Here is a 27084-nt window from a genome sequence, read left to right as displayed (position 1 = left end):
AACGCGAAGCCGAGGTTATCACCCGAATGAACTCATTGCTCAGACTTGGGTACAGATATCCAAGTTCATTTAAAGAACGTTGGGCGAAATCGCTAGGGGTATGGTGCTTGATGGTAAGTGAAGCGGTGGAGTGAAAATGAGGCTCAAGCAGGGCTTAACCCTAACGCAGAGATTACTCCCTCAGAAACTTTGGGGCTGACGGCCCTGGGAGGAGGGTTGTTGGCGGAGAATGGGTTCCACCGGAGTTTCTGACACCGTAGGCCTCAGAGAGCCTGAGCTCAGCATTACCTGAAGCTGGGAGCTCTGCTCAATCCAACACCAGGTCATCCCGCCCCTTCCCGCAGCACAGGCTTCCCTCACTGAGTGGCGCACAGAAAAATTTGTGATACGGCTCAGTGTCCCAGGCCCTGTTAGCTAAGGAACCTGCTTCGTGGTGGCAGCGCCAGGAGTGGCTGGGGAACTTCCGCGGCTCTCCCTCTCCCATCCCAGGGAGAGGAGCGGGGTGCCGCTGGTCTCTGATTCAAAACAGCCCCAAGGCCGCACTTTCCGGGCCTCTTGGACGCAGAGGTGGGTCGCCAAGTGCAGTTAGTGGCCTTGGGCCTGCCCGCACTGGGAGTAGCTGGCTCTCCGGAACGATTGTCTGGAACCCGGAGAGCGGATGAAGCTGGGAGGCATCCCCCATTCCCCGCCAATCATGGCACCCCCGGAGGTGGGGCAGTCTCGCTGGTGCGGAGCTGCGGAGGAGGTACGGGTGGGGAAAAGCTCTGAGCGGTGCAGCAGGTGTTTGAGGAGCAAGGGAAGGACGTAAATCTGGTAGAACTGGGGTTGTGAGGAGAAAATTGCGGGAGGTGCAGATGACCAGTTCCTGGCTGCGGTGTGTCTAAGAAGGGCAATGCAGTTTACATCATCTTGAATTGAACAGGTCTTGGGCGCTGTGAACTCATCTTGGACGTGGGGCTATGTAGACCGTCCTGGACACGGCTCAGCAGCCTTTCTTGAAAGCACACTGTTGGCCAGGAGCTGTGCTAAGCGTTTTGCGTACAGTCTCCTATTGAATTCCCACCAATTAGCCACTTTACAAACCAGGAAACAGAAGTTCAGACAAGGTCAGTAACTTCCCCAGGATCACACAGCCCCTACACGTGTATATATCGGAGCTGAATGTGGACCCCAAGTGATCTTACTGCAAACCTAAATTCTAGCTCCTGCATTCCACGTCCCTCTGCCTCTCTCCCACATCATCCTCCCGCTAGGATGTGCACAGCTGCCGACGGTCCTCTCTCCTAAGGCCCGGAGTGCTTCGCTTCCAGCTCACCCTGTCCATTCCCACCCAACCCTATGCAGCGCCTTAGCTTCGCGCTTAACTCCGCTCTCAGCTCTGCCTCCCGCTTTCTGCACGCTCAGGTTCCCCACCCCAAAAGTACCGAGGGTGAAGACGGCGCTCCGCACTCCCCACTCTGGCCCTGGGACGCGCCCGCCAGCCCTTCCTAGGCTCGGCCCGGCCTGTCCGGCTGGGCCCGAGGTCGCCTCCAGTCAGTGTTTCCCCCGCGCTGGCGAGGCGAAGCGACGGCAGGTTGAAACCGCCGCTCACTTTTAAGAGAGCACAGCGACCTCCGCCTGAATCCCGGAGAGGTGCAGGAGCTCCTTTCGTGCGTGTCTTCCACTCTGAAAAGTTAGTCACCGCCCTATTTCCACCTTCTGGAAGCAGCCAGGGAAAGTGCACTTATTAGTTAAAAACGTCATCTAATTTATTTAAATTCTCACCAAAACAAAACAAACCAAAAAAGCTACCCACAGAAACCCCCAGAGGTGAGCAAGATTCTAAGGCAGGTCCCAGAAAGTTTTGAATCAACTAAAGGATGGGTACTGGGATGAAAGTCCTATAGTCCAGGGATGAATAAAATGCGGGAGCGATAAGAGGACTCCAGGGAGAGACCCCTCCACCCCACCCCTGGGAAAGCCCCCTGGACAGGGCCCGGGGGTCGGAGGTTCTCGGGCACGGTTAGAAAGGGGAGGCTTTGGTGCCTGGGGGACAGGTCTCTGCTCCACAGCGTGGAGCTGACCTTTTACACGTATTTGCCTGACATGTCAGAGAAGACGATTTAAAACTGGTTCTTTGTTCGTCTCCAAGTCCCAGCTACAGCAGCCTGGGAGGGTAACTGGGCCTGCCCCAGAAGCCCCAGGCCCAGACCCAGGACAATTCGATCTCATGGCCGAGGGAATGGGACTGGCACCGTCTCTGGGAGAGTGTGGCCCGAGGCCATTCTCCTCATCCTCACCTCCCTGCCGGCCAGGTGCGGCTCCTGAAGGAGGGTAGCTCCAGGAGCCCCAAATCCTGTGGCTTCTTTTAAAGCTCCCCTCTAATTAGAAGCAGCGCTGAACTCACTTCAGTGATTTTATCTGTCATGGGAAAGCAAACCCTAAACCAAACCTCAGTTGCCCATCCCAGAGCCACCAACACCCCCATTCTTCCTTTCAATAGTTCTAAATGGAAAAGAGGGAGAGGGGAAGAGAACTGTGAAAGTGGGAAGAAGCGGGTGGATCTTTGTACAGAACTGCTAAGTGTGAGTGTGTAAGAGAGTGTGTGAGTGTGTGTATGTGTGTGTAGAGTTTCTCTCTCTCTCTCTCTCTACGATGGGAGGAGACTAAACCTAGAAGCCAGAAGTGACACAGAATCTTGAACGTCTTCACCTATTGAGCAACAGTTTCACGTGGAATCTAACGCTGAAGTGGCCCCGGGGGTGGCAGAGAAGGATCCGCTAAGGCCAGTCGTGCCCTGCACCTCGTGGGCGGGTGGGGAGGCGGGGACCGCGACCCATCCCCACTGTGTCCAGGTCCGCGGGGATCATCGGGTCTGGACGCTTCCACCGGTCTAGCCCTTCCCCAACCCCCGACCCCCACCCGGGAGTGGAGACTCCCCCAACTCGAAAGTTCCGAGGGGAGGGAAGCCAGGGGTCGAGCTTGTCGATGCCCCCACCACTGGAGCGCGAAAACACACTCACACTCGCATCGCACCCAGCACATCCAGCAGTCAGTCCGCTTCGGTTCCCGGGCCCGGGACTGACCGGGAAAGCGGGTTGGGGCTGTTGGGAAAAGCTGGAGCTGATGGCAAGATTGCCGCGGCTATAAATCCATCACTTCCCAGGTCAGCTCCGTGAGGCGCTGGGACTGCAGCTGGCGGAGTGAATTCCTGGGCCAGCGCGCATGCGTCGGCAGGTAGCAACCCAGCTCTTTATGACCAGGTGAGATGTTGGTGAGCAGGTAAAAAAGGAGGATTTGCCTAAGCGATTCCAGGGAGCGGGCCCGGCCGAGCCCTCCAGCCCATGCCCGGCGGGGACCAGTCGCCAGGAGCGCCGAGCCGCGATGTCCATACTTGCCAAAATGGGGGACTGGCAGGTACGGGGGCTTTGCCTTGGCTGGGGCTGAGGTGGGCTGAGGTGGGCGGAGGTGGAGTAGGGGAGGGGGCCGGAGTGGGGAGGAGGAAAGGAAGCGCCGTGGCCCAGGGCACGGGAGTCGTAGGTGAAGCGCGCGTGGCAGCGCCCAGGAGAGCTCCCAGGAGACAGTGAAGACAGGAAAAACGAGCGCAGGCAGCGGCTGCGGTGCTGGGGGCAAAGCGCGCCGCCCGCGGGGCCAGGCGCCGGGGAAAGTCCGGCGCACGCTCCACAGGTGGCCTGGTGGGTCACTTGTGGTTTGTGCTGTGGCCGTTTCCCCCACCCCCTCCCACCTCAAGCAGAAACTTGGGAGGATGACTATTTCGGAAGGGGGGAGGACGCAGGCCTGGGGTTGCGGCGCGCGGCGGTGAAGGTTCTCAGCCCCCTGCGCCTGCGGCCTCACCCTGACCTCAGCGTTGAGTGGTGGACAGGTTCTGGTGCATCTGTCTCTCTCGGTACCCCCAGGTTTCGGAAGATGTAGAATGTATGAAGAATGGAAAGGGGGCCGGATGACTGGGTCGCGGAGGCAACATGTTTCTTTGGGAGATAAAAAGTTTGCCCGAAGTTTAGCTACCAACTCTCTCCACTTCCTGAAATGGGTTTTTGCCGCCTGGGCTACAGATGAGGGAGTGTGTGAATAGTGGGTGAGGAGGCAGGGGGATCGCGAATTTGCCAAAACCAATGCCTGCGGAACTTGGCCCTGCTAGGCCGCGAGCACCCCAAGGCGTCCAAGGTTTGGCTCCTGTCCTTCCTGGGCCCGGGATTCCGATCCCGGCCAAGGAAGCATTTGTCCCGCGGTCTCCTTCCGACTTCCAGACATTTTCCCTTCGGGAAACAGTACGGCTCTGGCCAGGTTGGTGGCGGTAAAAGGCTCTGCCTGTCGCCGATTTCATCATCAGAACAGCGAGGCCCTGTTTTCGCCCCAACCAAGAGGCCTGGTTAGGGTGAGATTCTGTGTGCCCAAAAGCCCGGGGGGACAATTTGAATCTAATGCCCCGAACTTCCCCCCTTCCCCCGCCAAAAAAAAAAAAAATCTGAGGCCTTGCTACTCCTGGTCGAGTTCTTTCTCTTGTTTCAGATTTAGGCCATTAAAAGTAAAGTTCTGAGAAGTGCAGTCTTCACTAAGCTACCTGGAGGTGGAGAAAGAAAGGCCTTTTGCATTCTGTACTTTTTTCCCTTGCATTTATTACTTTTATCCAGAGTGAACTCTTTTATATTCTTCCCCGTAGTTAATCCTCACTAATGGTATTTCATCCGCGAGGTTAGAGGAACCTGTGGTTGAAGGACGCAAATCCGGGAATCCACACCTCTCCCTCCCTGCCCCTGTGGGCTGAAGGCCCTTTCTAACTCTCTTACTTGGAGGCTGAAGACTGGGGGAGTCCTTTCGTAGCAGTCTTCGGGTTTTCTCCTCAAATTCCAGTGAATTTCGCTGGAGAACTCCTAGGCAGTGAGAAGGTGCCTGTTGAGTAGGTTTGACCTGGGACTGGGCCTTCTGTGGGTTCCACTAAGGTTTGAAAGCCGCGAGACTGCCGCAGGAGGAGGAAGGAGGGAGCCGCGGGCCTGGCTCCTGCGGGCTCAGTTAGGCAAGTGGCTGGAGGCCTGGATCTCGGGTGGGGCGAGCGAATTTGGGGCCCGGAGGGGCCGAATCTGCTGGGCTGGGCCTGTTGGGCTCCCGGCTCCCACTGGGCATTGGCAATTGGAGAAAATAGAGTCATTCTGGCCTCTCGCTGTCTCTTTCTCTTTGTGACTCTGTCTCTCACACAAATACTCCCTGTTCCCCCCGACGCCCTTTTTATGCCCCTCACATCAGGCCTGGATCTCCGACGCCCAACCCCAGGCCTGGCGCTGCTGTCCCGGGGTTCTGGCCCTGCCGGAGCATTGACATGCAATGAAGCGACTTAGTGTGGTAATGACGCTGGCACAAATGCAGCTCGGCTGGCTCCAGAGGCGACCCTGGCGCTCGCCCGGGCCTTTCATCAGCGTCTACACCGGGGGCGGCAGTCCAGAGTCGACAGGTCCCAATCTGCACCTCAATGGCGCCCTCAGCGGGAATACAACAACAGTTTAGCAACCCGGCGGGTGCGGAGCCAGAGATCTGTCCTGCGCAGGGCAGCGGGGATGTGGGAAGGGGGTTGAAATGGGGTTGCAGAGGATGGAGTGCGGCCTTCCCAAGCCCGCAGAGGGCAAGAAAGCGAAACTTGGAGTTCCCTTACGCACACCGCGGCGACGTCTACGGAGTGTAAAAACCCATGCTCTCAGGCCTAGGATTTGGCCTGCTCAGGCTGTGGCTGCTGCTGGGAGGGTGTCGCTGCCCCTGGCAGCCCAGATCCTGACTTCAAACCACTGCACTGGCGACAGGCTGGGACCGCCCTGTAGGGTCTAGCCCTGGAAAGTCGACCATTTTCTGGACGGAGGGCGGCGCCAAGCCTCCAGTCCGGTTCAGCCGAGGGATTGTGCTCAGTTCAGGTGGGGCTAGGGAGTGCCCAGAGCATGGGGAGGGCTCCCTGGGGCCTCTGAGGCCCCTTGCCAGCTCTGGCTTCTCCCTAGCTTTTTGGAGCCTTCTGCTTACTCTGCTAGGTTTGGGGAGTTCGCTGGGGTGTCTGGAGGGAGAATTCCCCTTCCGCAGCTTTGGGTGGAATGGGGCGTTCTCCCAGCTCCTGCCTGCCTTCCACCTGTGAGGAAATGCTCCCATCTGCCACAGTTCCCCTTTTAGGGACGCCCGGTGGAAACCTGGGAGACCTGGAGGTTTTCGAGAAACAAGCCCAGATGAATCAAAGGTCCTTACTAGAGCAACTCTGAGGTGGGACCTAGTGTAGTTACGAGTTTGCACATACAGCAGAGAGAAAAGACAGAGGTAACTTTCTTTGGAGGACAAACGAGGAAGCTCAGCCAGGAAAATTAATTACTCTGCATTTCATAGTGTCACACTAGGTCCTTTTCTTTTCTTTTTTCTTACTTAAAAAAAAAATCCCAAAAACGAAAGGGATAAAAGCCCCAGAGGAGCCAGCAGGCTCCTGTGAGGAATCCAAAAGCCCGGACTGACCAATCTGGACGAGGAGGTGGCTCCCAGGCCTCCAGGTTGCGCGGCAGCCGGGCTCTGCCTCGCGAGCACGCCTGCGTTAGTAGCATCACCAAATCATGAAGGAACTCTCCCTGCTTTAATTAAAAAGGGGAATCTTGGGAAAACTAGAGCAGATTAACACAGCTAAGAGTCGGTTCCCGGTGATTTATTTTGATGCATGCATGAGACGGTATCTAGACTTGCAGGCACACACATGTCTGTATTTCCGCTCAACTTTAGAAGCGGGTGTGCAGTTCCATAGGAGTTCTGTATTCGTGTCCAAGTCGCACCTAGGAAACCTTAGCCTGAACACCAAGTTGAACTGTCAGTTGGCCCTAGCTTCACACAAATGGAAGGAAAATTGTTTAACCCCCGGAGCTGTCAGGTAACCTCTTCAGGGTACAACTTTTATTTTACACGCCGCAATTAAGGGATTGCAAACCCCAGCAGAGCCACCGGAGTCGCTTGGCAGAATCTCCAACCTGAGGGAAAGCTCAAAGCCAATAAAACTCCCAAGGCGCTGCGGCCCGAGGGGGTGGCTGCCGCAAGTGGAGGCGATCCCTTGTTGGGCAAAAATTTTGGAGTGACTTCGCCGGTCTTGGTTTGGTGGTTATGTTTAATTGCGAAAGGGATAATGATTTCTAATAAAATTCCACGGGGCCAAAAGAGCAGCTCGGATCGTGGTAGTAGGGTTAAGGGAGAAGTGCTAGAAGCCGGGCCCCAGGAGTGGCGGCTTGGACTTTGAGCAGTGCCGGGCTTTGCAGAAGGCATCTCTGGAGAAAAGGAAGCGGAGATAGAAAGGAAGGGGAATGTGGCGGAACTGGGGTAAGAGAGGTGGTGCTGGGACAGGGGCTCGCGGCGGAGCTCAAGGGAGGTTTTATCAGTTCGCAGGCTGGGGTGCGCTCTAGAAGCAAGTTCGTGGGTAGAGAGGCCTTTATACCTGTGTCAGAGCGGCCGGCGGCAGATTGTGGTACTGGCGAGCAATTGGACTATTGTTGATATGCTAATGAGGCGATTAGGCTGTTGGTAAAGAGCTGGAAAAGGGAAAAGTTTCTACCATTAGAGGGAGATCTCCGAGCGCACACGGGAGCTCTTTCCCTTCTCTCCTCCTCCTCGCCCTTCTCCTCGCCCTCCTCCTCCTCGCCCTCCTCTTCCTCCTCGCCCTCCTCCTCCTCCTTGCCCTCCTCCTTCTCCTCCTCCACCTCTTCTCCCTCCTCCTCCTCCTCCTGCGCTCACCGCCGGCAGCCAGCACTTTGCGCTTACCCAGAGAGTCGCTCCACTTGCGTGCGAGACGGAGAGGGGCATATCCGTTCACGCCGATCCATGAAAATGCTTTGGAAATTGACAGATAATATCAAGTACGAGGACTGCGAGGTAAGCGCGACGCCGGCTCGATCATCCGTGCGCCCACAGGCTCCGAGCTCGACCCTCCCTCTCCTCCTCCTCTCCTTGCAACCAGCTGCGAAACGCGGGTGGGACAAACTTTCCCCAGCGCAGCGCCCGCCCCTCGGATTCGCCCGAAGAACGCGGGGGAGAAGCTGGAGAGGGAGGACGTGGATGCTCCCTTCTTTGGCTTCCCTACTTTGAAGCCCGTGTCCCACTTTACTCCCCTTTCTGACCAATTTTGGCTGTGCCTAAGAGTGGGGCGAAGAGAAGAACATGGGCTTTTGAAGCAATTGCTGGCAACTGGGCACTTGCCCGTGCACTCCTCGTGTTATCTTCATCGAGATTCTGAGGGCCCAAGTCAACAGGAACAGAAAGGAAAGAGAAAACTCTTCTCTCTTCAACTTCCTCTCCGATCTTTAATATTCCTTCTTCTTTCTATTCATTCATTCTTTCTTTCTTTCCTTTCCTCCCCCCACGCCACTTTCTAAAGCGGTTCCCTTCTCGACTTTAGAGACGGGCCCCCACACGTCGCTGTGATCTGGGCTGCGCCTTACTGTAAGCGGGTTCAACTTAAGACCACTCTTTCTAGCTGCGGGGCTCGCTCCAGATCCTCTGTGCTTCAAGAAGTTCTAAGTAGCTTCTCCCTCTAAGCTACAGGATCGACGCACCCCACGGGGGTGTGTGGGGGTGGGGTGGGGAGATGTGCCTCGCCGAGCCTGCTGGCCTCTGGGTGCTGGAGCACCAGCTTCTGCCCCAGCCCAGAACGACCGTGGGAATCCTTGCGCGGCTGCGGACCACCTCTGGTGCCGCGAGCCCGCTGGGCCGACAGAGCGCGCCGCTTTGGAACCCATTTTAAAACCTAGAGTCCCCTGAGCTCGCCTTCTTGAGGCAGCAAGGGAGACCCTAGCGCTACCGGTCCACCCGCAGGAGGCGCTGGGAACGGTTACAACCATCACTGAAATGAGCAATGAGTCCGAGAAAGGGGTTGGGGTGTGTAGGGCTGGAGATTACTTAAATAAATAGGTGGCAGTCCCAACTTTTGCTGTTTTTTTTTTCTTAGTTTTTGGCATTTGGAGCTGAGAATCTTAGGCAGAAGGTGTGCAGGCGCAGGGGCGGAGATCTTGACTTCACTGGAAACCAGAAATTGGGTTTCTGTGAACGATGTGTCACCCGCTCCCTCCTCCCTTTTCTTTCTGAAGACTATTTTAAATCTTTCTCCTTTCAGGACCCCCACCCCGGTAGATGGGGACGGGGTGACATCCCACGGGTGCCGGTTCTTCTCTGGTGGGTCCTGTCGCGCTGGGGGAGGGGCGCAGGGACCCCACGTCAGACCAGTAGCTTTGTTTTCGAGGCTGGGGGCGAGCTTTACGGGCAGGGAGGAATGAAACTAAGCCCCTCAGTCTCATAGGACAGTTCATACTGTACTGGTCTGGGCTTTGGCCGGAGGCTCGGGCATTTCACTTTCGCAGAGGCCGAAACCCAGCTCCAGGTGTGGGCGCCCTCGGCGGGCGGGGTCCGAACCTCCGCTCGGCTCTAGGCGCCGACTGGATGGGGTGGGTGGCTAGGTGGGGGATGAACTTGCACCCCTAGAGGGATCCTGTGGGGGCAAGTGTGAATGCGTGTGTAAGCGAGACAAAAAAGATAAGAAAGGAGAGAGAGAGGAGAAGAAAGTCAAAGCTGTTTCCACAACTTTGGCGGCGGCGGGCAAGCGCCGGAGCGGGGATTTCGGGTTTCGGAGTTGGCTTGGGGCAGTCTGATTGTGCCGGGGCTCTGTAGGGACACGCAGAAGACGAGGTGCCGCCTGTTCTGACAACCTGGTGGGTAGACTGGCAAAGGCAGCACGCCGGGAGAGCTAGTCGTGTCATTCGGGGGGGCGTCAGGCGGGAGTGGCCCAGCCAGTCGGACGGGTTTTTGCCGGGAGCCGCGAGCCCGTGCCAGCGGCGCCCGGGCTGGGCCGCCTAGCGTCTGTGAGCGCCCCGGCCCGCATCCCGGCTTCCGATCCGGAATCCCCGGCCCCAGAGAGCCGAAGGCAGAGCGACGGTGGCCGGGGAGCGCACGGTGCCCCTGTCCGAGGAAAGCTCAAGAGGAGGCCGAGGAGAGGGCCAGTGCAGCGAGAGGGCCGGTCCCGGGCGGGGCGCGGGGTCATGGAGGAGCCGCGCAGCAGCGGGCAGCTGAGTCCGGAGTCCCAGACTCGGCTGCGAAGCGGCAGAGCCCGCGGCCAGACAGGGCCGGGAAGCGCCTGCGGCGCGGAGAGCCCCACGAGCGCCCGGACGCGGTCCCCAGCAGCTCCTGCCCGCTACGCACGACCCTCGCTGCATCCCGAGGTCTGCCCCAGCCTTTTAGGTCTGATTGTCCTCGCTCGCTTCCTCTCCCCTTCCCCCTCCCCCGCGGCCTCCCCCTCCGCGCGCTCTGGCTGGGCCCCCTCCCCCTCCCTCCCTCCACCTCTCCCTTCCTCCCTCCCTCCCTCTTTTCCTCCCTTCCTCCTCTCGGGCTCTCCCTCCTTCCCTCCCTCCCCTCTCCCCACCCCGGGCTCGTCTCCCTCGCCCACACTTTCTTTCTCACACACGCACGCAGACACATTCTCCCTCTCTGCGCTCTCTCCTTCGGTCTCCCTCTGCCTCTTTCTCTTTCACTTTTGCATGCCCTGCAACCTTTTAAAATGTTGCCCCTTCCCTGTGATTCGCCAGACGCCGCGCCGCGGCCCCCCGCGCGCTCGCCCGCTCCCTCTCTCGCCCGCTTTTTGTCTCTCGCGCTCCCTCTCCCCACTCCGATTTGCTACACTGAGACTCCGGTCAATGGACTACATTGAGAGCAGGCTCCGGCGCGAGTTGCCTCTCCGCTTCACGCTCGATTTCCAGGCATTCTTCCCTTATTAAGTATTCGTGTAATATTAATAGTCATGAATATCTGCTATTAGGAGGCTCCAGGAACGCTGCCCAGCGCGGTTATTAGAAGCTCAAGCGAAGCCGCCGCTAAGAAAAGAGGGGGAGACACGGATTAAGGAACACGCACGCACCCACACACTTACACATACTTTTTCCTTTTTCCTTTTTTGGGGTTTTTCATTTTTAAAGAACTTTGAATCATAACCAGTCGCGGCAGGATAGAGACCGTGGGTTCGACCAGCTGAAGGCGCCGTGCGAATCGGTGGTTCAAGTTCGGATGGATCCGAGCCGGGCTCCCGCGCTCCGGGGAGCGTCGGCGCCGTGACTGGAGTCCTGGGTCGCGCGGGGCTCTCGGCGCCTTTTGTGTGGGGCGCGCTCGGGCGGCGGGGCAGCCGGGCGCTCCAGGCTTGCTTGTTTTTTTCCACCCTGACTCGTTACCCCAGACTCTTCGCAGATGTTAGTTCACAGTTTTTCAGCTATGGTGAGTCCCACCCCCACCCCGTTCCTGTTTCTTTAGGAATTCGATTCTGGAAACCTGGTGCCGTGGAGCTGCCCGAAACCTCGGGTTTCACGCCCAGCTTTCCTTCAGGACACCCCCTCCATTTGCATCCCCCACCCCACCTTCCGCCTTTCTCTCGTTCTTTTTCTTCCCTAAATCGAATGCATTACCTCCTACCCCAGCCCGCGCTCGACCTCTCCGAGCACGCAGACCTACCTCGCCGCTGTTTCCCAAGGCGTGTTTCTCCCCACGTTCATCTTGATTTCCTTGCGTCTTCACTTGTTCCCGAGATGTTCTCAACATTTGATGCTTAATCTGTCTGCAGGGAAAGTGCAGCCCGGTGTGCCCCCTACCCTCGGGGCCTGCGGCTGAACCGCCGAGGGTTCGCCGTCCCTGGAATCAACTCTGTTCGCTTGTTTTTCAAGCGAATTGCAATAGAGAAACCTACAGTCAGGCGTTTCTTCTGCCCTTTGGGGCTGAGGTGGAAGGGGCGGGGGGCCTCCGCCCCGGGGTGCACCTCTCTTTTAAACCCAATAAGGCTGAATCTTTCTATTTTAAATCTTGACTTGACCTCCCCCTTTCCTATCCAAACCATAAATCGACTCTGTCGAGAGAAAGGCTCCTAACTGAGGAAGCGGAAAAGACAGACCCCGATCCTGCAGTTAAAACCTTCTTTAAGCTGGTAATTTAAACGTGTGTTTTCGTTACAGCCCCTCTGCGAAATATGTTTCTGTTTAGTCATGAAACGGTAATAGTCTTTGAACGTTTATGTTTTTTTCTCTCCAAATAAATGCAAGATAATAAACAATAACGCAGTGGCAGACAGGTTCAAATAGGGGGAAAAGGCCGCTTCTGCTGTTTAGTATTTAGGAGGAATTTTAATTTTGCTTGAGAGGTTTCACGCTGCAGTTTAATGGGCTGTGTTCCAGGAGACCCTTTTCTAGCTCTTCCCCTCTTTGAAAGAAACGCCTGAATAGTCTCTTGTGCCCCTACATATACAGTTCCTCTGCGTTGTTGGAAGGGTCTGTTGAGGGTATTTCCTGAAAAGAACTTAGAGCTGATTTTTTCCCGGCGGCCAGCCAACGGGAACGGGGGATTTCCCACGCAGGCTTGTCAAGTGGATTTTGTGTGGATAATTGTAGCTCGACGCCTGATTCCTTGTTCTTTACCTTTCCTCTCGCTCTCTTCTAGGACCGTCACGACGGCACCAGCAACGGGACGGCACGGTTGCCCCAGCTGGGCACTGTAGGTCAATCTCCCTACACAAGCGCCCCGCCGCTGTCCCACACCCCCAATGCCGACTTCCAGCCCCCCTACTTCCCCCCACCCTACCAGCCTATCTACCCCCAGTCGCAAGATCCTTACTCCCACGTCAACGACCCCTACAGCCTGAACCCCCTGCACGCCCAGCCGCAGCCGCAGCACCCAGGCTGGCCCGGTCAGAGGCAGAGCCAGGAGTCTGGGCTCCTGCACACGCACCGGGGGCTGCCTCACCAGCTGTCGGGCCTGGATCCTCGCAGGGACTACAGGCGGCACGAGGACCTCCTGCACGGCCCACACGCGCTCAGCTCAGGACTCGGAGACCTCTCGATCCACTCCTTACCTCATGCCATCGAGGAGGTCCCGGTAAGAGGCCGCGCGACCCGCGCGGGAGAGAACACAGCCCCCTACTCACCTACCCCCCAAAAGGATACCTGGAACATACAGTCGGTGGGCCCGGGTACTCCCCAATATTTCCTTTTAAAAACATTTTATTCGGGGGCGGGGACGGGGGGACGTTTTGAGGAACCACACAAAGTAGTTGCGAGTGCTGCCCCAGAACAATGGTTCCTAGAGCTCCCTCAAACAATGCCTGCATTACCATTTCTACCAACACAGATAAATCAGACGAATGTCACCATTAACAATATCTTCCTCTCGACGACAGTAAACTGTCTCAATTGCTAAAAGATCTACTTCCACCCCTGAGTCTGGCGTGGAGATCTCTCCCTGTCCTGGGAATGATGTTAAATGCAACCAAAAGAGCTCATTAAATGTCCTCAAAATGTAAAAGGAAGTGTAAAAAACCTACTAAGATCATTTTAACCGGATTTTATAAACACAAGTGAAACCTAAAAGTTATGTGTACACCCTATCCTGATTAAAGAAAAACTAAGTAGCAAATCCAAGTAGAGGGACATTAAAATGCAGCCTTCTTCTCTTCCTAGGGGTGCTAAGTGGTGACCTCATAAATCATTAGCTGGGTTCCCAACGCCTATCAGAACCTGCTACACCCCATATTAAATTAAATGTTTTGAGACTATTGGGTAATACATTGAGTTCTAATTTAGTTATCAATAAATGCAGTTTAAAATGATTTCTAAATAAGCATGGCATTAGCACATTTACTACTTACAATGCAAACCAGGCTATTGATAATTCGAAAATACTTTCTGGAATTAAACTTAAACCAGTACCTCTGCTTCAATTCTATGTATTTATGGTTTCCTCACAACCTTCCTGAAATGGAATTAGAGCAAGCCAATAATTTTATTAAAGCTGTAAAGGCTTCTGTTAAAGCTGCTTTTCTTTGGAGAGGAAATGTATCTGGATGTGATTTTTGCTAAAATGCTATTTCAAATTACTGCATCAAATATTGCAGCAGTATGTCCGTTGACAGTTTAATGATTACTACATTAGATTGTAAGGAAAATGGTCAGATGAACTTACCTGCTTGCTTGGTGAATTTAAAACATTATTTAAGTTCCATAGGAAAATAGAAAATTTATTACATCTCTCATTTGGCCCAGTTAGTCACTGAAATTTGTTGGTTATGTTTAGCAGCCCTTGCATGGAAGGCAGGAAAGTAGGCACTTGATCTAGTATAAGGTTTAGTGAACATTGTATGTCTGTATGTGTGTGTTCATACTTACATGTTTTTAGAAACTGATACTTAACTGCATTTTTTGGAAGTGAGAGGAGCACTAATTTATATAAGAGCAATTTAAACATGAAATGGGAGTTATGATCGTTTTAGTTCCCTTTCCCAAAGCACTCTGAATCTTTTCCTTGCTTATTCTTTGAAAAGATATGAATTGCAAAATAATGTTGCAAGCTTTTGGAACTACTGTGAATTAGAATTGCTCTACTTTGCAAAAATTTCAAGGTGAATTCTTAACACCTGTATACTCACTCTTTGTGGCAAAATTGGTCAGTACGAGAAATTAACGAAAAGACAAGATAAAAACAAGGAAACCCAGTTGGTGTTCTTCCCTCTTCCTCCCCCATCTTTTAAGAAAAAAATTCTTTCAAAGGAATTTGGGTCAAGAAAAAGCTTGTTTTCATTTTTTTCCCATTGCTGCAACAGTTAACCTTTAGTAAGTATAACTGCTAAATATTTAAGAAAATCTAATCGATGGTGAAAATTATTTAATCATTAATATCTCAGTGGGGTTTTAAACTTAACAGTCTTCCCTGTATGGACAAGGTCTAGAAATAACACAAATAAAAGTATTATGCCACACTACATTTACTTTATGGGTTTAGGGTGCATGCATAAAGGGATCATATTTCCCCATATAGTTAAAAACACAAGAACTGCAGCAGTAGTCATTTCTGAACATTTCTCAATTTAATTATACTTAAATCCAGAAGCACTTTAGGCAAGTTACAAATGAGAGCATTGAGTATAATAAAACCTGTAATAAAGCAACTTAGTACCATCCACCCGGAATCATTGCGATCAGGCACAATTAACAGGAGCATAAATCCAAGACAGAATGGAAAATGTTCGAATCAGTATTATTGTTGGACAAAGACTAGAGAAGGAAGTAATAGTTTTTTAAATGGTAATGCCTGTGTTTGGTAATGATTGCAGAATCTTCTATCTCAGCAGCCCTGGTGCTAATTTGTAAACACAGCCAGACATTATATTGGCTGTCAGTTTCTGCATTAGAAAACATGATTTCATTTTACTTTCTAATCACGTTTTGACTCTAGCGCACACACGTATACCCATCCATCTGTAAAAAAAAAAAAAGAAAAAGAAAAACACCCCACACTAACGACAAACCTGCTGCTCTACAACAGGAAAGGAAGCTCAAAGGTTTTTTGTTTTTAATCATTTTCATATTCCTGTCACATCCAGGCTCAGGCAGTAGTCTTTCTAAAAATTTGGAGTTTTCCATAAAGGTGTGTATGTGTGTTTGCTGTTTATTATACTACCTAAACCTTTTCCAACACTCCTGTTACTTCCGCCCCTGTCATTTCTATTGTGTTTCCCTGGCTTTCACTGCCTGAACACTGGAATTGCTCAATTCAGAAGCCGCTGAGGCGCCAATCTAAAGCTAGGTACATTTCTAAATGTTGAACTGACTGAGAATGATTAGGTGCTCCAACACTTGATTTAATTTCCAAAGAAAGTTTTATTCCTCATCTCCACGCCTTTTAAACGTGGATCATTTGCTGGAGGAGGAGAAATTGGCCATGGGCGTGCAGTGAAACCTCTTGAGTTGCAAAGCCCCAAATTCCAATAAGCCAAGATGAGATGTTTACATATAAATGTCATTATACGGGAGGGGGAATTTTGATTCTGCACCTTCCCCTCCTCCCATCTTGGAGGGAATATTCATTTCCTTTTGTTTTGATTATACACTTACATCCATGTGTATCCTTTTGTTGCAGCATGTAGAAGACCCGGGTATTAACATCCCAGATCAAACTGTAATTAAGAAAGGTAAGCCATTTCCTTCTGCATTCCAAGCATGTCCTTACAGGCAGAGTGCTATTTAAAAGAACTTGCAGAGCTGTGTTTATTTTTTCCAAAGAGGATTTCCTAAAGGCTCAGAATTAGCAAATAGATAGGCATAGAACAGCAATGCTTAAATAATCAGCTTTCAGTATGTTGGTAATGCCAACAGGCTAGCTTTGTTCTGACTCATGATTTGACCATTTAATTTAGTTTAATGATATTTGGACAAACACACAAAATGTACAGTAGTGGAACTGATTTGGAAGTGGCATTTCAATTTTGACACAGTTTAATAGTTTAATCCATTGCGTTGATGAGGGTTAAGAAGTGTAAAATGCTAAAACAGTACAAATAATTGAACATTAACGTTAAGGACAGATGATAAAAAGCACTCTTTAGCAGAGGGGAAAAAAAATTCATGTTCTTCAATTTAGTTTCTTGTTAGATGTTTAAGGGTCTTAGAACTTTGTGAATTAGGTTAACAAAATTTTAGCTTTTGGTTAAAATTAGTATCTTGAAGATGTGAGGATTATTACCATACTTGTTCAGAGCAGAAATTGTTAGAAAAGTGTCAAGTGATTTGAATGGATTTGTAATTTGTATTGTGTTTAGTGAGTAGAAATAAAGTTTACTGAATTAAATGCTATTCACTCTTGGTAGCAGCTTTTTTTTGGTTATGGTGGCAATGTTACATTTCAGGATTCTAGGCACCACCAGAGGACGATGCTATATAAAACTGTTCTCATTTCTAACCCCAATCAGTATATTGTTAGCTAGTTTAAAGTTTCATTTTTGCATCTGTGAAGTCTTTGTCACGTCAAATTAGATGTGCAAGGGATAAATCTTAAGAGATGCTCTTTCCAAGTCGACATGATAATTGGCTCTTTTATTAGTAATCTCTCAAGAGTTCGTTTAACTCCTATTGTCTCTATTAGCCTCCCCAGAGCTATTAATGTCACAAGTGATCTATCCAAAACCTAGAGCCCCCCACCTCCCTATACGTCTAGCATATCCCCATTAAAGAACGCGTAAGGAACACTGATGAGACTGTGTGCACATTATGTCTCCAAATGGAATTTTAAAATACAATGCATACTGTACTGAAATGACTGTGAATGCATCTGAATTACATTGATGCTGAGAAACGTAATGGATTAGTATACTTTCTGCAGGTCTTCTATTTTTTTCCTAACAATGGTAGTCCAACAATAAAGAGCTTATGGTTTTAACTAGGAAGTATATATATCCACTTTGCCCATAAAGGCGCTTTAGCAGAGAGAGACTATTAATATTTACTTAACAAAAGGGCACACTGCTAGTATTCCACTGTAGGCCTCTTCTTCCCTCCCCACTCCGCAGTTCAAAACGGGCCTTGGAATGGATCTCCAAAACAGACGTTTTCAAAATTGAACATAGGAAAGGGCCTATTTACCAAAAAGACGGGACGTGTGGTGTGGACAACAAAATCCACCACTTCCCAGCGTGGTGCCTCAATTAAAACGCTCGTTTACAGCGTTTAGCCATCTAAATTCTCGGCTGATTTTAATAATAGGTCTTTGAAGCAGTTTTTCCCCGACACTAAACCTCTCACCCAGCAAAACCCCTAAAGTACAAGTAACTTGCTCTCGGTTTGCAAATGTAACTGCCTCTCCTGCACCCTGAACCCGTGCTCCTGGACCTCATCTGGGGCCCACTCCGCTAGGATGCTCAGAGCCTCAGGGGTCACCAATTTCACCACCCATCTCTAGAGAGCACCCTTGACGGCGAAGGGGAAAGGGTCAAGGCAGAAACGCAGGCCAGGCTGGCTGGGGGAGGGCAGGGCCGCCTCCAGGCCGCCGCGTGAGGCAGGGAGGGGGTCGAGGCCGAGGAAGGGAAGTAGCAGAGCCACAGAATTTCAGAGGCGGACGGAAAAGCGGGGACTGTGGCCCAAAGCCTGGGAGCCGACCTTGGCCGGGATGAAGGCCGGGGTCGGGCAGGATTTGGGGGTGATCCATGACGCCCAACACGCGGCCTCCCCTCTGTCTCCGCAGGCCCCGTGTCCCTGTCCAAGTCCAACAGCAATGCAGTCTCCGCCATCCCTATTAACAAGGACAACCTCTTCGGCGGCGTGGTGAACCCCAACGAAGTCTTCTGTTCAGTTCCGGGTCGCCTCTCGCTCCTCAGCTCCACCTCGAAGTACAAGGTCACGGTGGCGGAAGTACAGCGGCGGCTCTCACCACCCGAGTGTCTCAACGCGTCGCTGCTGGGCGGAGTGCTCCGGAGGTGAGGCCCGGCACGGCCCCGCCCGCCCCGCCCTGCGGCCGGGGGAACCACTGCGCTTGCGCCGGCAGCGGCGGCGACGCAAACCGGCCTCGCGCCGCGGCCCTCCCTACGCGGGAAAGGAAAAGGGGCGGAGAGAAGAGCGTAGAGCCAAGTGGGCGGGATGCGGGGGGGGCCGGCGGGCGTTCGGCGCGCGCCTGCGCTCTCCGCTGCCTTCTCGCGAGCGTGTTCTGGTGCGCGCCTCGTTCGCTGCCGCGCGCTCGCAGGGTCTTACGCCCCGCCCGCCTCCTTGCGCAAGCGCAGCTCGCTCCTCCGCGGGCTCAGTCCCGGCCGCTGCAGCCGCGGGGCGCCGTGCAGCCACCTTTTCCCTCTTCGCGCGCACCTTGGCAAGCCCAGGAAAAGTTCCTCTCAGGCTCCTCGCTTTGCCTTACCTCTCTGAGTAGGGACTCCGAGGGTAACCAGTCGTGCCTTGTATAGGGTTTTAATAGAATGGTTTTTAACTAAAGGAAGAGAATGGTGTCCTCTTGAGTCCACACGCCATGCCCCCCTTTCGCTCTCACCTCCCGACCCCCCGTACTATAGGCGTTTGCATATGATGATGATTCCATCCTACTGGGGCCCTGATGTGTGCCAGGCTGCGTGCGAGCATGTTTACGTGCATTGTGTGTAGTCACCACCAAGGAATGCATCTGTTACATACATGGCCAGGGATTCTTACCTCACCCCTGCGAGGTCTGAGGGATTCCTTTAGTAGATAAGGTTCTATAAGGGTCAGCAAGGTAAAGCACCTTCCCTCAGGGCAGGTTTCTCCCAGCTGTGGGCTTCCTACCCCAAGGATTCCACCGCACGTTGTGAGTTGTGGGGCTTGTGTTGAACTTACTCGGATAATGGGTTTCTTCTCTTTCTCCTCCTTTAATAATACTGAGAACTTCATTGTTTTGACGGTTATTCATTTACCTATCTGTTTATGGACCAGCAGTTCCGTTCTAGTGGCTATATCCCACACAAAGCCTATAAAGATCATTTTCTGGAAGGTTTTAACATCAGCCATTCTAGTATTTTCTTCCTCCTGCACAGTCATTTTGCTTTCCCTTTGTAATCTTTCACTCACACAGATCTTTTCCTTGCCCTCTGCTTTTTCCTTCCCTTCCCCCATCCCCAGTATTGGAGACTGTTTACCTAGGGGAGTATAATCTAATCCACACAATTAAAGAGCACTTGAGTAGGGAATAAAATCTGAAATTAATTAATTTGCTGTTTTATTTAAACAATTTATCTTAACCACTTTCTGATTATGGGATTCTATTTAGACATCTGTTTAGAACTGCCTCCATTGTCTCTGAAATCAGTGAAACTTTTAAGGGCTGATATCAGCCTTTGACATTTCCAGTTAGGCTGGTGACATGGCACGTAAACAGTTGGCGAAATGAATTTCCCTTTGGGGCTAGAGCTAGAGCAAGAAACCGAGTGATGATAACTTTGGTTACTTGGAACAACCTAACAGCATATCTTGCAAAGACAATTTTAAAGACCCCATTGGGATTTGTGTGATTGTAACAGCAGGGAAAATATACAGTAATCAGTTGAACTCAAGAATACCTCATACCCTAGAGATGGGGCTGTGTTTTGTTTGTGGTTCTTCTTTAGAGAGTTGGGAAATCAAACCTTCCAACCTGTCACAAGAGTTGCAATAATAACTGAACATAGGGGGTGCTTTACAGTTTAACAGTCGTTGATCTCCTATGAACTTTCTGTACTATTCCTAGGTTTCCCCCCTTTAAATGTCTTGGGGCCAAGCTCAGTTTTTGAAAGCACATTTTAGGAAGCTTTCACAATGATTTTAATGTGGTGCACAGCAACCCAATGTTTTCTAAATCCCTTTCTCGCATATATTTGTGAAACAGGGCGAAGTCTAAAAATGGAGGAAGATCTTTAAGAGAAAAACTGGACAAAATAGGATTAAATCTGCCTGCAGGGAGACGTAAAGCTGCCAACGTTACCCTGCTCACATCACTAGTAGAGGGTAAGCGAATCCACTTGCTAACTAGAAGGAACTTCCTTCTTGGAAAATGGATAATATTTAGTGGCCAGGTGTTTGGTTGTATTTTGTGTCAGTTGGGCAGTTTCATCTTTGCAGAGAATATAGCCAGATGTGAACGGAATTCTTTCATGGCAAAAAGAAACATTTGCATATACTCCTATCCCTTCATCCTTCTCCCTTCTTTTCCTCTACCATAAAGTTACACCTCCCCAGTCTAATTCTGAGCTAAACAATGCACAAGTTTAAGAACTGCACATTCTCCAAGTTTCTCTCTCTTTTAAAGGGCTCAGCAGTAAATCACTTAAGTTATTCTGACATCTGCGTTTGAGAAATGCGTGACCATTACTTCCTGAATTAATTTGGGAATCTTTGACCTGCGTCCTGATTTAAGACCATCCTGAAAGCTCAGGGTTATGTGCCCTTTCAGGTTTTTGTTTTCCAAACATATGCTCCCTTATCTCTTTAATTGTGCTTTTCTCTTGGAGAAGAAGAAAAGTGAGCAATTTTTGATTCTGGATTGTGTGGATATGGAAAGATAAAAGAAATATAAGCATTGCAAAAAGTTTCTCCTGGTAGCTTTAAACACACATATACCCTTCCAAATGCCTCAAAACAAAAAGCCAACCCTTATCCTCACTCCTGCTCTAGATAACTGTCACCAGAAGCCACTTACATTCCTGCTGCCTCTAGATTAAGTTTTTCTGATACAAGAGTGGCCTAGGTTTTGGTGTACTGGAATGAATCTATAGCTGTCCTGTGTTTGTCTTTGTGTCCTAGTGTAAATGTCTCATGCTAACAGGGGAAAAAAAAGTTACTTTAATTACCAGAAACTAGCATGTATATTTAAAGAAGTCATTTTATTCACATCTTGTATTTGAGGAGCTATATTACAATTCAATTTTTCTAGCTTTGTAAATTATGTTTTAAAATGTTTAAAACCGTATTATTTGAGGAAGAATTCCTTTTGTTGATGATGTCAGAGATTGGTAGTAATATAACTGTTTAGGAAATCAGCAGTTGTTCAGTGCCAGAAACTCAACTACAGTAGCATTACATTAAAAATCCTAACAGTCCACAGAGAACCCACTATTCATACTCCAAAAGAATTATAAGCCAAGAAAATGGTAGTGGTGGCTTAGGGTGTAGCGTGGAGTTCGTCTGGGTTTGGGGGTTGAGTTCTGTAGCAGGGAGGCAGTTTCTGGAGAACTGTTATTGTTTGTGATCCGCTCCATTTTATGGAAACAAACTCTGCGGAGAGGGCTTTGATGCTCTAATTGGCGCATGCGTTCTTCCGGAGCTGGAGCTAATGGCAGGAAGCCCTGCAGTAAAAACCAACTGGTTCAGGAAATTAAAACCAAAGATTCGAAAATCAACAACACAGACAGACTCAGTGGAGTGACCCTCAAATCCTCTTGGTTAATCGGTTTGGATGAACAGATAATTTATGTGATCAAGTTAAAATGTAACCCCTCAGTTGTTCCCTTGCAGAAAAGCTCAAGGAGTAAGTATGAATATCATTTGTGAACGTATTGATAGGTGTGAAGGTGGAATACAATAAGCATTTTAAAAGAGAATTTGGAGACGTGTCATTTAGGGTGGGGGGTGGGACTGGAGGTTGGTGGATGGGATTTACATTTTCAAGTCTTCTTGGCCCTCTAGGAGAAGTGGTCATTTTTCCTGATAAATGCATCCACCAGATCCTACAGAGAAGGAAATAAAATGCCTGAAATGAGAAAACAAGTAGTTTGTGTTTCCTGCAACATCTGGGGTGAAGGGAATTAGGGAGTTGGTAGTGGGGAGGAAGTTGGGATCCCCACTCTTCATTCTCTCACACTGGCTCCCTCCTCTCCCCTCTTGCCAGGAGAAGCTGTCCACCTAGCCAGGGACTTTGGGTATGTGTGTGAAACCGAATTTCCTGCCAAAGCAGTAGCTGAATTTCTCAACCGACAACATTCCGATCCCAATGAGCAAGTGACAAGAAAAAACATGCTCCTGGCTACAAAGTAAGGCATTTACCTCTGCAGGGTCTCTGTGTCTGGTTGTCAGGAGAAACAAAAATCGTTTTTGCTCTTCCTTCTCCCTGTTTTCCTTTGGTGTTAATCAGCTTTGTTGCAGTGGTAACACTGTCTTATAAACAGTGGTCTATGCTAAGGAAGAAATACAGGTGGGATTGTTAGGATGCTCCCATCTTTTTCCTCTCATCTGTCCCATTTTCTCTTTTTTTTTTTTTTTTAAATGATTGTGTGTGGGAGTGGGTTGTAGGAGAGGTTTGATTGAAGTTGAGGGTGGATTTGTAACTATGTTGTTTCAGAAAGACCAGAATCAAATCCTCAAAGGTGTAACAGGCTTACCTATATCAGTTTTGTCTCCTATCAATATGTTCTCCAAGGGCAAAGATTAAACAGTGGCCTGCAAAATGTGCAAGCCAGAAGCTGTCCTAGTTTCAACCTTAATCCGTTATTCCATTTCTTACCTTCCTTTCACAACCGCTTCTCGAAAGTGCCACACACAGAGAGAGACCCACACCCCACAGAAGTTTTAGCCCACAGGCGAGAAGTCAAATAGATTTCAAAATGGCCCAAGTTATATTCCCTTAGGTGCCTGGGCTGAATAGGCTTCTCCAGGTGGTGTGTGAAAAGAAAATGACTGTTTTGCTATGTTTTCTGGAAATTAAAAGGCTTGTTTGGAAGCCCTTAATTATCAAAGTTGATGTCACAGGAGGGCATGGAAGCAGAGGGCAGAAGCTGAGGCCTTGGGTGGGACCCTGTTTCTGGCCTGGGGACATCAGCTGGCCTTGGAGAAGGGAGCCAGCCTAGGCTCCTCATTCATCCCCTCCCCAGCCCCCAGGCCAGGCTGCTTCTGCCCCTGGAAGGCCCCAGCTAGCCCTTGCTTCCCAGATTCAGGGGCAGAGCTTCCTGAGTGCAGGCCTCATCTACCTCTGTGAAATTTCAACTTGTCCTCTTCCCCAGGCTTCCTAAGCACACCCATCTTCAGTTTCCCTGCAGTATTTTTATTTTGAGCTATGTGGGGAAAGAGGAGGAATGGGAAATTGAAATGTCTGTTTCTTCTTCCCAAACACTACTTTGAATTATCTCCAAGTAACAGGGTTTTTTTGTGTTGGCCTGTTTTGTTTTTTGTTATTGTTGTTTTTTACAGGCAAAATAATCCTAAGTAAAGTTTTGTCTTTCTATCCAAATTCACCTGAATTTGATTTGAAAGTGAATGAGTGGGAACTTCATTCTACAAACTGCTGCTGAGGTCTCTAGAGGAGCAGGGAAGAGGGTCTTTATGGCATTTTGAATAGGAAGGCTGATGGCTGCAGCATAATGTTGGCAAGATGCTACTGTTTCTGACTTCCGGTCTGCCTGACTTCTTTCTTTCTCTTCCAATGTTTGAAATGGTTTCCTATGTCTTGGATGTTTGGTGTGAGGGAGAAAGGTGAGACTAGAAGTTTAACATATCTGAGAGGAGAGAGAGAGAGAGTCATTTGTGAAGGTAGGAAGGGCTTGCAGTTAAATAAAGAGAGATGGTTTAGTGGTCACTGAAAGGTGGCTGGGTCTCCCAACATGTGGCCACCCTGTCTGTCTCTGGGGCCTTGGGTCATGTCAGGTGCTGCCTGGATCCCGGCAGAAGTGGCTGCAGGGAGAGAGGTTTTCTCTTCGCTGCTGGTGCTGCCCAAAGTGGAGCCTTATGTCTCTCTCTCTGCTCCACTTGTGCTGCAGACAGATATGCAAAGAGTTCACCGACCTGCTGGCTCAGGACCGATCTCCCCTGGGGAACTCACGTCCCAACCCCATCCTGGAACCCGGCATCCAGAGCTGCTTGACCCACTTCAACCTCATCTCCCACGGCTTCGGCAGCCCCGCGGTGTGTGCTGCGGTCACGGCCCTGCAGAACTATCTCACCGAGGCCCTCAAGGCCATGGACAAAATGTACCTCAGCAACAACCCCAACAGCCACACGGACAACAACGCCAAAAGCAGTGACAAAGAGGAGAAGCACAGAAAGTGAGGCCTCCTCCCGACCTGCCCCTCCCACGCCTCACCAGTCCCCGCGCGCCTACCCACCTGCGGGTGACAGCTCCAGGATCAGCAACCCTTCCTGCTGCTGCTGCTACTGCTGCTGCTGCTGCTGCTGCCGCCGCTGCCGCCGCCGCCGCTGCCCTTGGGTCCAAGCCTCCGGAACTGCTCTCTCGACTGTCAAGTGGGGTAGCCGCTCCGACTCTGCGCCCGCCTCGACTTCCCCACCCGCTCCCACACCCCTGTGCCCTCATGTGGAGCCTAAGAGAACAGAACAGGCCGTGAAGCCAGCAGAGAAAAGTTCTGCCAAGTTTGTGAACCCCCCCTTTTTTTTTTTTAAACAAAACAACAAATCAACAGCAACAACAAAAATTAAAAACTTTTTTCTAAAAAAAAGTAAAAATAAAAAAAATTATATGCGCTTCATGGGACTGAGTCACCACCTTCCCTTACATACTTCAGTTCAGATTGTAGCCATACTTTAAAAAAAAAAAAACCAAAAGGATGATGACAACATTTTTATCAGTATTGTGAATAAACTTGAACACAAATACACGAAGTTCCATGTCATGTCTTCAGTTGTAGAAGTTTTTCCTCTTTAAGGTAAAGCGACCAACTTGAAGTTTCTCTGGCAACACGATTCGCAGTTATATAAGGGAATCAGTGTTCACGTCTCTGTATATATTTATTTATGTGTAATTTAATGGGAATTGTAAATACGGTGAATCTGTTTTAAGCCTTTTTTTTTTTATTTATCTGATCTTGTTTACCTCTTGTTTAGTGGGTTTTGAATCTTCCCTATTAGTTCTTCATGTGGTTCATGGTACTGATTTAGAAATCCAATGTTTGGGGGATTTTGTTCTCTGGGATTCATGAATTTAGCCCTGTTGTAGCATGTTAAAGATGACAAACAGCTGGACAAATTTTTAAAAGGTAAAATAAAATTTTATCTGTAATTAGTGTTATTACATTTAGCTTTTCATTGAATTGAAAGAAAAAAGTGATATTGGACCCTGGAAAGATTTTTAAACTTGAGTGGTTTGATAACCCTTCTATGTATTGTAGGGAGAAAAAAAAAAGTTTATTTTATTCCACTGTCCTCCCTTAAAGGCATCATTTGAGCAATAAATGAATATTGTCTTTAAACCAAGGGTTAGGGAATTTTCCTCTCTCTCTCTATCGCTGTCTCTCTCTCCTCTCTCTTTTTGTTCAAAGAACTTCAAACATTTGGGACCACCTGGTATTCTGTATTTTCACTGGCCATATTGGAAGCAGTTCTAGTTGCATTGTATTGAGTTGTGCTGGCAGTAGTTTCCATGCCTGTCAATGTATCATAGTCCTTTGTTGCCCAGATAAATAAATATTTGATACGCTTTATGTCGATTTTTTTTTATTCAGTGGCTGTCTTTACCCAGGCGTATTTTTGTTCTTGGCAGTATTTTTTATTCAGTATGGTTACAGTAATTGAGTTTAACTCTCCCTTGGCAATTGCTCCTTGCAATAAGCAGCTGAACCCATTGTTTCCCTCAAGTATAATAAAAACTTACTTTCAACTTGGAGTTCAGAGCAGGGTATCATTTAGATATTCCACTGAGTCTGTATTCAGACAAATGACACAATAAAACCCAATGTATTCTTTTGGATAAAAGATTGTACTGCTAAAGGAATGACATACTGTCTTTTCCTTACTAGAAACATTAATTTTATTATTAAAAATAAAGTTTTATTTTATTTATGTTGATCCTTTAGGTTTTCATTTGTGTTTTGGAAACCAAAATATAAAATCTCCAGGACCAAATGTTAAGGATGACAAGGAAGATGGAGAAGAGAAGAACAGAAGAACCTTCCCACCAGCAGGCCCCCCGCCTAACAGCGCCCCCCTTCCCCTCATAACTGCTTTGGAATTTGTCTCAGAGGATAACTGAGATTTAAATTGTTAGTTCATTAGCACAAAGGAAATACCGACTTCAACCTTCACTTGCTTGCTCAGGCTACTCGGTGGCTATGACAGGCAAATGAGCTCAGACCAGCTCTAGTTTTCTGGCGGGAGAAAAGGAATAGTGGCAGAAATATGCATGGAGCAGGGAAAGAGAGAGCAAATTGTCTCCCATTTATTTTCATATTTTATTTAGAGATGAATTTACTACTGTGCTGTTCTTCAGTAGCTCTCGAGGTAGAAAGGGGAGTGGGAAATGATGTTGATCCCTGGAATCTTTCTTGCTTGCCCCCTAAATGCCAGCCCACCCCTTCCTATCACCACAGGGCTCCTCTTAGGACCTTTTAGAAATACAAAACGTTCTCTGAGGTGGGGTGGGGAGGATGGGGGAGGGCTGTGAAGCCTGCCTCTCCAGACCTCTCCTATCTGTCTTCTACAATAAGAGGACTGTGTGCTGAGCTCTGAGAGAAGGAAGGACTTCCTGTGCATAAAGATGGCGAATCCAGAGCTTTTGTAAACTGACTTGGAAATTCTTTGCTTTGGAAGTGAAGAGGATTTTTAACAAGCAAAAGGAGGTGGTTAACTGAAAGGTTTAGAGGAAAGGTCACAGAACAAGTGTCTAGGTAGACAGACTGGTGGAGATTTCACTTTTGTGCTGTGCGCTGACATTCCGAAGGACCAAGGAAGCAAAGCATTAGAGAGTGTCCATTTTGCAGCCTTTTGCTTTCTAATCTCCTTATGGAAGGCAGTGTAAAATCAATCTCGACAAACGAACGAGAGTTGGTGGAGTCTAAATTCTATTTTCCGAAGCCAGAGAATTCATAACCATGGTGGGTTT

At 49.7% G+C, this 27084-nt stretch overlaps 1 protein-coding gene and 2 long non-coding RNA genes across 7 annotated transcripts; 1 reads left to right on the top strand and 2 right to left on the bottom strand.

The window, feature by feature from the left end:
- The first annotated feature begins 2753 nt into the window (after positions 1–2753).
- Positions 2754–26045, top strand: TFAP2A (transcription factor AP-2 alpha). 5 transcript variants are annotated; one of them, XR_004438544.1, is made up of 8 exons: positions 7358–7866; positions 12454–12507; positions 12651–12888; positions 15925–15976; positions 18022–18253; positions 20155–20273; positions 22153–22294; positions 24014–26045. XR_004438544.1 is itself a non-coding variant. In XM_033216182.1 (7 exons), exons 1-7 carry the CDS (start codon positions 3364–3366, stop codon positions 24300–24302), a joined length of 1302 nt encoding a protein of 433 aa, XP_033072073.1. In that variant the 5' UTR covers positions 2754–3363; the 3' UTR covers positions 24303–26045. The 5 variants fall into 5 exon arrangements, 4 of the variants coding, with proteins under 4 accessions (XP_033072073.1, XP_033072072.1, XP_033072071.1 ...); XM_033216182.1 differs by lacking the exon at positions 7358–7866 and adding an exon at positions 2754–3396 and having other exon boundaries at positions 12454–12888; XM_033216181.1 differs by having other exon boundaries at positions 7359–7866; positions 12454–12888.
- Positions 6702–10201, bottom strand: LOC117086713. The gene is made up of 3 exons (XR_004438546.1): positions 7756–10201; positions 7433–7526; positions 6702–7265 (listed from the first exon to the last, which is right to left on the bottom strand). It is a non-coding gene; the product is annotated as an uncharacterized LOC117086713 (long non-coding RNA).
- LOC117086712 lies at positions 20646–24482 on the bottom strand. Its single transcript, XR_004438545.1, has 3 exons — positions 24359–24482; positions 22308–22438; positions 20646–21991 (listed from the first exon to the last, which is right to left on the bottom strand). It is a non-coding gene; the product is annotated as an uncharacterized LOC117086712 (long non-coding RNA).
- Positions 26046–27084: the final 1039 nt, after the last annotated feature.

Source organism: Trachypithecus francoisi, unplaced genomic scaffold (genome assembly GCF_009764315.1).
Source record: "Trachypithecus francoisi isolate TF-2019V2 unplaced genomic scaffold, Tfra_2.0 Lachesis_group10, whole genome shotgun sequence".
Classification (NCBI taxonomy): domain Eukaryota; kingdom Metazoa; phylum Chordata; class Mammalia; order Primates; family Cercopithecidae; genus Trachypithecus; species Trachypithecus francoisi.
Note: the sequence above shows the minus strand (reverse complement) of the source record. Positions and strands in the feature narration are given on the sequence as shown.